The sequence below is a fragment of the Bactrocera dorsalis genome, chromosome 1 (assembly GCF_023373825.1).
Source record: "Bactrocera dorsalis isolate Fly_Bdor chromosome 1, ASM2337382v1, whole genome shotgun sequence".
Classification (NCBI taxonomy): domain Eukaryota; kingdom Metazoa; phylum Arthropoda; class Insecta; order Diptera; family Tephritidae; genus Bactrocera; species Bactrocera dorsalis.
In genome coordinates, this window is record NC_064303.1 from 27,387,751 (window position 1) to 27,399,522 (window position 11,772).

Sequence of the window (11,772 nt, forward strand, 5' to 3'; positions counted from 1 at the left end):
TATCGTGAAATGAGGAAGTTTCCCATGCAAGCATTTGATTCCGATCATTCAGTCTTTATGGCAGCTATATGCTACAGTTAACCGATCTGAACAATTTCTTCATATATTACATTGTTGCCCTAGAAAATAATTTATACCAAATTTCGTGATTATTTCTTGTCAAATGCAAAAGTTTTCCGTACCAGCACCAAATTCCGATCGTTCAGTTTGTATAGCAGCTGTATGCTATAGTAAGCCGATCTGAACAATTTCTTCGTATATTATATTATTATCTTAGAAAATAACCTGTGCCAACTTTTGTGAAGATACATTGTCAAATGTGATAGTTTGCCATACAAGAACTTGATTCCGATCGTTCAGTTTGTATGACAGCTATATGTTATAGTGGCCGATATCGGCAGTCGCGACAAATGACCAGCTTCTTAAAGAAAAAATGATGAATGAAATACCCTGTTCAGGGTATAAATATTATTCGAGGTTACCCGAAATAAGGGACTAGTTTTGGGTGCCCTGACGGAGCAGTCGTATAAATTATGGTTATGTCTTTGGACTTTTACAAAATATAGAACAATATTTTCAATTTGATTATTTGTACAGAGACTGTTAGTTGAAGTTTCATGCTCGCCTATGAGTTCTAATTTCCTAATTAGATTGCTGGTTGATGATTAAATTATCATTATAATCTTCCAATACTATATAACATGCCTTTGAAAACTCATTAGAAAACGAAAATCATGAACATAATTTTGTACTTTGCATGTTTTGCGCTCAAGTTTGAAAAATTACAAATAGTGCCACATGTCACGGATTTATACAACCAACAGACGACAAAATCAGCGGAGTGTGTAAGTAAGGTCATTAGACTCTACAAATTACTGGCTGATGGAATGGCTTATTTTTTGCTTGCTAAATGGCGCTTACATTTGTCTTGCACGTATTTAATTTATAATATATAACATATTTTTTTCTATATGCAATGGAAAATAACGGTTCATATACTTATTCTGCTTACCTGCTTCTCAATAAGTTTTATGTGATTAAAAATAGCATGTCTACACTGGCAATAACATTACTGGATATTCAATTTTTTTCCTTAAATTTTTATCTTCCTTCGCAGGTGGGCAGCGAGGCGCACATGGACTATACGCGCGTATTGGAAAACGTGCGCTCAATGTGTTCGCGTAATGAAAAAACGCAGGCGCAATTACAATCGGACAAATCACATACATGTGGCGCGACTAATAAACGACGCAGCGGCTACTATATGGGCTCACGCAAAATCTCATTGACCTGCCATACACGACCGCTCTTCGAGTCTACTAGCGTGATGACCGCCAACGCCTCCCCAGCACCATCGGCGGTCAATACGAAGTTGGAAGCGAAGCGAAAAACCGGTGCACGTCTGCGCTCACCAGTGCCCAGTCCACCAACAATTTCACCATCTTCTTCGCCAAATCGCAGTCGTTTTCAGGTATTTCGTGTCACCGAAGACAGTCCGGTTACCTCACCCCTGGCTCAAACACCGCCCTCAACTGCATCATCTACATCATCGCTAGCCACCAACAGCAATGGTAGCACCGTTTCTATGCCCGCTGATATGCCATATAAGAGTTCATTGAGCGCCCTACCGGCGGCGGCATCTAGCTCACTCCCAACGTCCAGTTCGCTGCCCTCAATGGCTACTGTTACATCGTCGACACAATCGATTAAACGATTTTCATCGTCGCAACGCTCACGTTTTCTGGTATCGAAAATCTACGAAGATCCACGCGTGCCATTATCAAGTCGCTCATTACCGCCAATTACACCACCGATCCATTTGCCGCCTACGCCGATAGCTAAGCATGCACCGGAAAATGCCAAGCTCACTATATACTCTGGTGCACAAGCGAAGCCAATAGAACCGGCAGCAACAACAATAGCGGCGGTAGTACCAGTAGTTGACACCAAAGCGGCGGGTGAAAATTCAGCAACAGCAACTCAACAAGATAAAGTCTCAACTGCTATTAAACACGGCGGCGAAAGTGACAAAATTGTGGTTCAACATACAACACTTATAGTCACACCGCCAACTCCCGCCATTGCCGAAGACAGCGGCAGCAACACAAGCACAAATATTCCTGATTTTAGTCAGAATATTTCTGAAAAAGAAGTTAATAGTACAAAAACAATAGCCGAAATGCCGACGCTACAAGCAGAAATATCACAACCAGCAGGTCAAACAATACTGCAACCAAGTGAACCACAACAACAACAACCACTCTCACCGCCAAACACTAATGAAGTATCCACAATCGAAAGTCAAGCGACCGCCGCCACTGTTACTACCACTACTAGTACACAGAATTCTAACATTACTTCATTATCGCCCAGCTGTTCGTCTTCGTCCTCTTCATCATCGACATCGCCTGCGTCGCTGCATTCGAATTCCTCAGCAACAACGACATCCTCACCGCTGTCACCCATATTTTCCAGTAGCTCGAGTGACTCCACTGATGGTATTGGTGGTAATGTTGGTGCTATTGGTGAGCTCAGTTTGCGCGATGAACTCTTAAATGCAGCTACTACTCGTTGCCCACTTGCCGTTTTCAATGACAATGATAACGACATTACGCTCACCAAGAATTCAACAACCGATTTGAGCTCATCTTCTGCGTCGCCGTTAACAACGGAAGAATCACAACAACGCCAACGTAAAGTCTCGTGGATGGCGAATCCAGGCGCTGTGGACAAATTACGTTCACTATTCTTTCAGCGTAGCTCATCGCCTGAGAATAAGACACAGCCATCGTCAGCGGCTAGTACGCCACCACAAACAAATCCTACAGCTATGCTTCCCTCTACTTTGAACACAACAGTTGCCATTAATAATGCTACAGGTGAGAGATTTCTTTGCTCGTGAATCTGATTTCAGTTAAAACAAGAAACAAAGTTAACCCGAACCTGTAATAGCCTTCACAAATACAATACCATATATAGATAGATAAGGAGTATATGCGACCATAGGTCTATAGTGCCCACTAATTCTTTTATCTTGTGTCGTTCAATCCTAGGGCCCTTTGAAAATTAAGGCAGCTTGAGGCATTCATGAATTTATTTAATGTGACTTTGCACATTTGGCTGCATAAGTCATAGATGCGTCAGCATTCGTCCAGTCATTTGCCTATGTATTCCGACCTATGTGCGCCCGCTTCTCGGGTTTTAACTCACAGAAGCGACAAGTTTCGTCAGAGCTCATTCCTATTTTGTGCATATACCGTTGGAAATCTTATTAGTATTCTTTAGTTATTTTTGCTAATTATGTTTAAATCTGCGAGTGTTGTAATCGTCTATCAGTCGCATGTGTTATTCCGTCACTACAATACCAGTAACTGTCCTTATTTTCTTTTCGTCATGTCTCAGAACCATTTTTATGGTGTGAGGGCTTATTAGGAAAAAGAGCGATGCCGCTTCTTTTGAAAGTCTGCTAATTCGATTGCTTCAATTCCTTTATGTCCCGGAACCCTAAGTAGCCGAAGTTTATTCCGTTCTCTTACTGCATTTAATTCCCTCACACATTCCCATATCATGTGCGATTTGATTGATGATATTGCCATCAGTGCAGCTTGGCTATTCTGTAAATTACTATATGCAGTATTTCTTCTCGGCGCCGATTTCGTTTGTTGACTTGTGTACCAAACCTGTGAGTGTGCTTTTATTTCTTCCTTCCCACGATATTTTTTTATCTTAAACCTGTGCTGAATTTCAAGTGAGTTTTATTGTCTTCATACCTCTATTAAAATCATATTGTCTATTAAAATTGGATAGATGAACTCTTTTCCTTAATTCTGCTGCTTTTGTGGATGATACGACCTTTCTTTTTCCTGTCCCATCTTTGTTCATGGTTAATAAGGGGTTCCTTTGCGAAAGCTCTATAAATTCGTGAGGAGTATAAGTTCTAGTAAAGCCTTTAGTGCCACTGTGAGGCATTTTTTCATGGATTCTGTTATACAAGCGCACGCTAGTTTTTGGGGTTTTGCAGTTCTGGCTGAGTTTACTTTCACTCCGACCAGGCAATTGCTCCATAAGCGATTATTGATTTTACTGTGGTTGTACACATCCAGTGCAGTATCGTTATTTGTCAGAGATCTAGTTTTTGGCTTACCAAAACTGGAGAACTAACGTTTGGTTTTTTAAGTCGTGTGATTTTTAATGCGCCAATACTTCGCAGTAGGTATTTTTGACAGCTGTTACTTAATTTACATATACTTAGTTTGGTTTGCAATTTCATCATAAACAAACTTACTCCGCAACAACGTTTGCAAACTGTGCAAATTTGTTACCAAAATACAAACAGCCGAACGACTATCAAGCGCGTCGCAGGTTCGGTGAATGGGCCCAAAATGAGATGTCAACCGATCGATGAAGCTCACTTTTGGTTGAATGAGTAAATTAATAAACCAAATTGTCATATTTGGAGTGCGATAATCCATTGTTGGTGTGCGCTATGGACAGAGGGAGTCATTGGTGTATATTTCTTCAAAAATGGGGGCTGCCATAATGTTTCAGTCTATGGATCGCTATAGAGACAAGATTAAAGATTTTTTCGAGTCTGAATTGTAAGATGCTGATACGGACAACCTTTGCTTTGCACAAGACGGTGCTACATGTCATGCAGCTAGTGAACCGATCAATTTATTGAAGATAACTTTTGATGAGCGCCTGTTCTCGCGTCGTGCGCCTCTGGCGTGGCCTCTTATGATCGTACTCTACTAGACTATTTTTTGTAGGGTTATCTGAAGTCGCTTGTCTACGGAGATATGCGCAAAACGATTGACGCCTTTCGAGAGAATTTCTTGCTGACAAATTGCCCCAATTGCTGCAAAAGCGCTTAAAGGCGAGATGCCCAGGCTAGAATTTATTCGAACGCTTTTTAGAACATAATGGCAAGTTTTATTTTTATAATAATGCTAAATTCTTGGCCATAATATTATATTCGTTGTATTTGTTCATGAAAATTTCATGTCTTTTCGACACCCTTTATATAAAGAACGTGCAGATAAAAAATTGTTAGTGATCGGATCGTTTGTTCTCAAGTAAGCAATCAAGCAAGATTGGAAAAATAAAGTTTTGAAGAAATCGTCTTTAAATAAAATTAGCTCCATCAGGCTGATTGCCTTGAGTGGCTACACTTTAAAAGGGTATAATACAAAAATTGTTTGTGAGATCGATTTAAATTTTTGTAAATTATTTTCAAAGGTACATATAACCTATGGAAATAGGAAAAATCGATCATTTGATATCAGGTGTGCCCCTTATTATACAATAAAAAACATATTGATGGGTACTTTTCGGTTTGGTTATTATTTCATTCGCATAAATTTAAACCCCACTGTAATAAATATTTTATAATAATATATGATGATCATCTTTCCCTTTCTTTGCACATTCTTTTGCAGCTTTCAATGTTAGTGACTGCACTTTAAGTGACGCCTCTTCACAACAGCTCTTGCAAAAATTCGTCCATGCCTCGCAACAGTTAAGTAAGGTCTTTCGACAAAATCTCTCTTTTGGAAATGAGGCTACTACAACATCAACAGTAGCAACAACAACAACAAATACGAACACTGGTATTACAAGCGGTGCCAGCGGCAACACAAATGACGTTTTATCAGGCGGTTCTGATGGAAGTGGCGTTGGTAACATTACACTAACAACAGAACAGCATGATATTGCGCTCATACCCACCGAAGTTAAGCAAGAAATCAAAGAGAACATCTCACCGGAGCATACAATCAATGAGGAGACATTGCAAAGCTTACAAAAGCTCACAGGGATCGAGGAGGCGGTGCGTTGTGTAAAGGAGCAGCAGCAACAGTTGCAGCAACAACCACCACCACTAGGGGCGGTAGCATTATTGGAGGATGTGGACGCTGCGGGGGTGATTAAAAAATCTACAGTGCTCGAAGATTTCAATGCTAAAACCACTGGTAATGCCAGCCTGGTTAGTGGCTTACACGCTGTCGAAGGAGCTAATCTAGCACTGGCGCCAGCGTCAGTCAAAAAAGAGGAGCCAGTTAGCAGTGCGCCCTCGAATGCTTCTGCTAGCACTTAATTTAACGGGTTCTTTACTTTCTAACTGTAAACTTTAAAAATTATTTAATTCTTTTACATTTACTTAGATTTTTTAATTTAAAAATTGGGAGTTGTATTGTTGTATACCTACAATATTAATCTATACAGACAGATATACAGATATATATATATATATTTGGCGATTACGCACTTAAGTAACTTAAAATTAGTGGATTTTCTAATCTTTGTGCTAGCTTTAAGAAGTAATTACGCGCTTGCTTCGCTCCCACTTTTTATTTACGCTTAGACAGTGTACATTTTTTTCTCAAATAACAACTACAAAAAGTTGAAAAGTGTTGAAAATATGCTAAATATGCTGTGTGTACCGTTAGCAAGCGGAACTATTATTACATTTATGTATTTTTTCAAACAACGCTTAAATTATTTCCAAGTTCTACACAGCCATGAAAGCTGTTAAGTGTTACCATATGACGTCAACTACAAAACTGCTAGTTTCTGTTTTCAACTCAATCTCAATTGCTGTGTGTTACGCGTGTTATTTCAATAATTTCCATTGAACTTTTGCAACTGAGGAATAATAATGTGATTTCAAATGCGAGCGTAAATGGTGTATTAATGTCTACTATTATTGTTCTTTTACAAAACAATGTTGGTGTGGGTGTGTATGTGCGTGTGTGTATGTTCATAACTGTAAATATGTATTTGGTTAAGCCTAAAAGCATTAAATTTAGGCAATGGCGTTACCTGTTGAGCTGCATTTGATGTCGAAATGATGCTATAATTATGTATATAAATATTTATTTAATTTAAAAACCGCAGTGGGGTGTTTTGTGGTGATAAACAGTTTTTGTAGGCGTTTGCACAAACTCCTTAAGCAGGGTACTTGATATGCTTAAAGCATTTTTCCCCAGGGTGTTTTGCACTTCTATAACCCGATGCCCATGGCAAACAAGTCGTTTGAGTTATTGCGAATAATGCGAAAAAAATTGAAGCAAAATAAAAACGATAAAAGTATGGAAAAGCAAATACATACACAAAATTTAAATAACAAATTATGTAAAACAAATACACAAAAATTTAAAAATAAAAAGTATATATTAAGCAAATATATACCTTAATAATATGAAATTTGCACTCACAACAAATTGTGTAAATAGCGTGGAGTTTGTTTTTGTAATGTGTTCTTTTTTTTGTTTTGATCAGATCTGATTTAAGATTTCAAATCAATTTTCTTAAAGCAAACCAAAAATTTCCAAATAAACTAAACTAAATAAACTAAAATTACTGCGATTAGCGGCAAAGTTGAAAATTTATGAATGTGTACTTATTTACACATATTTTCTAAAAATTAATTTATTAAGCAAAATTTGTAGATTAATATTAACTTAAAAATTTTTAAAGTTCCAGCGAAATGTGATTCAAGGTGTTTAAAAATACTTGCAAATAAAACAAAATAATAAATGAAATTAGTCATCAAAATATTAATTAAATTTATAGTTTTTGGTTTTATATAAAATCGTATTAAATTTCATATTACCGAAGTTGCATTAAAACTATTCGGCAATATGTACTATAAAATTATTTTATAAATCTTTATGATACAAATCAATAAAAATGGCATAAAATGCCTTTAAAATGTCTAATAGATATAAAATAAAATTGTTGAAGTGTGTTTTTTAATTAACTTTGCAAACAGACACACATACTTCAAAAGTGATTTAGAGTTTGATTGGCTGCCTTCTTGTGAAAGTAATTCTAAATTTGGTAAACGTTTTTGGTTTATCAGTTCCAACGCAAAAAAAAAAACTAATTATATGATAATATTTAATAAAAATTATATATGTATATCTTCTTCTTTAATAGACACCGAGATTATACAAAAAATATATATAATAAAAATAAGTATATATATATATATATAATTAATGTACTTAAATATTAAGTAGACTCTCCATAATTATTCATTGCATAAAACTTAAACACAAAATTTTTTTTAAGCATTTTATTACTTTTCTAAGTTTTGAACTGGCGTTAAAAGTGAAATTTGCACTATGTGCTCCTAAATTTACAAAATTAAACAAAACACATTGTTTGATAATTATTATTAAGTTCTAAACAATTTAACAAAGGCTCTAACAAATTAGATTCAAGTATGAAATTTATTTTTAACTTTTCCTTTGCAAAAAAACATATTTTCGGTCATTACAAACATTTTTACAATTGAAAATTGTTTAAAAAATTATAATAAATAAATAATATTAATATTAAAAAAATATAATAATAAATAAATAATATTAACACAAAAAATTTGTCAAATTATTTTTGATTTTAAATAGTAATTTTACTATACAAAATTTGTTGTACAATTAAGTCTTCAATTCAATTGATTTATTTTGATTATTATTATTTATTTTGAAAACACAAAAATAAAAAAAAAATTTTATTGTTCCTGTTATCGGGAAGCCCAGTTGAAATGGGCTATTTGTTACTTAATTGCAAATATATATGAAAAAGTCATTTGAAAAAAATGTATATAATTAAAATAATTTCTTAATGACATTATAAAATAATTTTTATATTTGAGGTTATACTTGTACAATGTATAAGATCAACATATTCCTACAACTTAAATTTACTCTACGCCATTTACACAATATAAACTAGAAATGCATAGATGCTAAGAAACAGCAATCGTAATACAATAATAAATATATGTAAATACAAATGTAGATATGTATGTTAAATATTTATATCGTGTTTTCAGAATATGTACTGCTTTCTAATGAAGTAACAAATCCATTACAGGTATGAATTTTATCATTTTTCACGACACTGTATTTCGCTACTATGCTTTTCTGCATGAGCCTATAATATAGCATATACAAAGCTTTATAGATAGTTTTTTAAATTACATGTTAATTAACCACGTACTATGTACATTAAATATTTTACAAATTTGCATACATAAATAATATTTGTAAATGTAAATTACTTCTCAAAAATTTAAGACTTTAGTTATCATCAACATTATAGCCCACCAAGCATTTATATAATGGGTTGTCAAAAAAGTCTTGCGGTATTTTTATTGATTTTTTTTATTTTTTTATTGAAATTGAAATAAATTTTTGATGACTCATGCCCAGCTCTTGACCGATGCTACGGCTGCTACTATGCCGGTCTCTTTCGACCAATTCAGCGATTTTATCGCAATTTTCGACGACAGGCCTTCCGGAGCGTGGCGCATCTTCGACCACCTCTACACCAGAACGAAAACGTTGAAACCATCGTTGTGCGGTGGAAATGGAAACTGTATCGTGTCCATAAACTGCACAAATTTTATTGGCGGCTTGAGATGCATTTTTGCCTTTATCGTAGTAGTACAGTAAAATATGCCGTATTTTCTCTTTATTTTGCTCCATGTTTGCGACGCTATAACTCGCGAACGACTTAAAAGAAACGACAATCAATCAAACACGTGTTAGCGCGTGAAATGAGCTTTCCAAAAAGGTATAGCATGACCCGATGCGACGAATAAAACTAGAACTACGCGCTTTCAGCGCCAACTAGCGAAAATACCGCAAGACTTTTTTGACAAACCAATATGTTCAAATATACTGTTGTTTATTTACGTATACGATCTGATATATTCTATGCAAGTATGTCGGTTTACCCTTGACTTATCACTTGCAATACTTACAGTAGCAGAATTATCTAACAAAAAAAAAAATGTTGCTAACACAAAAGTTAGCAACAATAATTTAGTACAACTGATATGCCATAAATACACAAAAAAACAGTTATTTCATTGGAATAGATTATTAGAAAATTTTTGATTTTATTTTTTAGAATATAATTTTAGATTTTTTAATTTATATGTATATATTTTCAATTTTTTAATTTATATATATTTTCAATTTAATTTATAATAAATTAACTGAAAATTTTAATTTTATTTTATTAGGCTATATTTATTTTTTAATATATGTAAAATTTTTTGTTTTATCTTTCGTATTTCTTCAATGCCTGCAATATTTAACAAAATTAATGCAGGAATTTGTATTATCCTAAAAAATACTTTACTTTAGGTTAAACTATAAAAATATTATAATACTATCAATTAAATTTGTTTCAATAGTTTTTGTCAGAAATTACAATTATTATTCATATTTTAACGTTTTATTTTTATTATTTTTTTTTTTTGCTTTTAATTTTTTTATAATTTACAAAGAAAAAGTGAAATATATAATAAGATAAAAATAAAAAATATGTTTCTAATTATTAATTACAAATATATTTATATTATTTTCATACATTATTAAATGAATATAATTATTAATATGTTTATTTATTTTTATCAATATTCTTATTTATTTTTCTTTTTAAATTATATATTGTTTTTTTTTTTTTTAATCTTATAATTTTTTCTTTGTAAACGTATAATTTTAATATTAAATGCAGGATTGCAAATTATGTAATTGAAATTTTTGATATTAAAATTGATAGTATAATTAAAAATTACAATTTTCAATTTTCACTTCCGATTTTGGGATTGAAAACTATACTATACATTTTAAATGTAAGTATATTCCCGCGATTGGGTGTGAATTTCTTTCAATCCGGTATTTGGGATTGAACCTAAAAGCAATTTAATCCTGTTTTGGGATTAAAGAAAATTTTATTCAGAAATTTATTAATTTTCTTAACGGATTATTTGCAACCCTGGTCAAATGCATACAAAATTAAATACATATGTATGTATATACAGGAACCAAATAGAAACGAAAATATATAATTTAATATATAATTTAATTTAATCAGGAATACTTTTGTTTCTAATTTACATACAATTCTTTCTTATTTTTTTCTTACTTTTTATCTTTATAATTGTTTCTATATACACAAATAATTTTAAATAATAGAAAAGATTATAGCTTATAAGAAATTAAAAATGAACACAAAAATCAATAAGAAAAGTAAAATAATTTAAAATTTACGGTTTTTTTATTGGTTTTTAATTTTACATTAATTTTTAATTTTTTTATATGCAATGAATTAAAAATTAAAGCAAACAAGAAAACAAAATAAAATACAAATAATTAATTAAATCTTAAAATTTTCCTAATTATTTTTGTTTTATAATTGTATATTATAATTTATTGTAGTTTTATTGTTTGTATTTCATTATTTCATATTTAAGCATATAAATTTAAACAAGAAATTAAAATATATAATTGATTAAAAAAAAATATAGTAAGAAAAAATAAGAACTTATATTTTTTAATTTATTTATATTTTTACTAATGAAACTTATGCTTTCTTATTTTGTTTTTTATCTAAATTTGAAATTTATTATTCATTATTTGTTAATTTTCTTTTATAAATTATTTATCCAGGTAATTATTTTTTTTATCTGCATAGTAAGCCATCTTCTAAAAATATATTTTAACAATAAAAGTACAAACATTTACAATAAATGAAAAATAAAATTATAGACAATTTATTTTTGTTTTATTATTTAATTAATATTACATATTATTGTATATAAAAAAATTATCAAATTAAAAATAAATATTTTGCATATATATCCAATTTGTTTATATAATTTTAAAGTATTAATTCTTTAAAAATACTTATTTATTTTATTTTTAATTTATTTTTTTATTTTTTGTTATTTGAAATAATATTTTTGTGTTCATT

General features: G+C 32.1%; 1 protein-coding gene across 5 annotated transcripts in view; it reads left to right on the forward strand.

Annotated features, from left to right (window-relative positions):
* Positions 1-9,880, forward strand: part of LOC105221773 (serine-rich adhesin for platelets) — a 29,792-nt gene extending 19,912 nt beyond the window's left edge. For 4 of the 5 annotated variants that reach the window (XM_049461016.1, XM_049461020.1, XM_049461030.1 and 1 more), the window contains 3 exons: positions 774-845; positions 1,118-2,879; positions 5,439-9,880. In XM_049461016.1, coding sequence (XP_049316973.1) covers positions 774-845; positions 1,118-2,879; positions 5,439-6,094 — 2,490 coding nt within the window. In that variant the 3' untranslated portion in view covers positions 6,095-9,880. The remainder of the gene's footprint in view (positions 1-773; positions 846-1,117; positions 2,880-5,438) is intronic. The other variant, XM_011198881.4, reaches the window with a different exon arrangement.
* Positions 9,881-11,772: the final 1,892 nt, after the last annotated feature.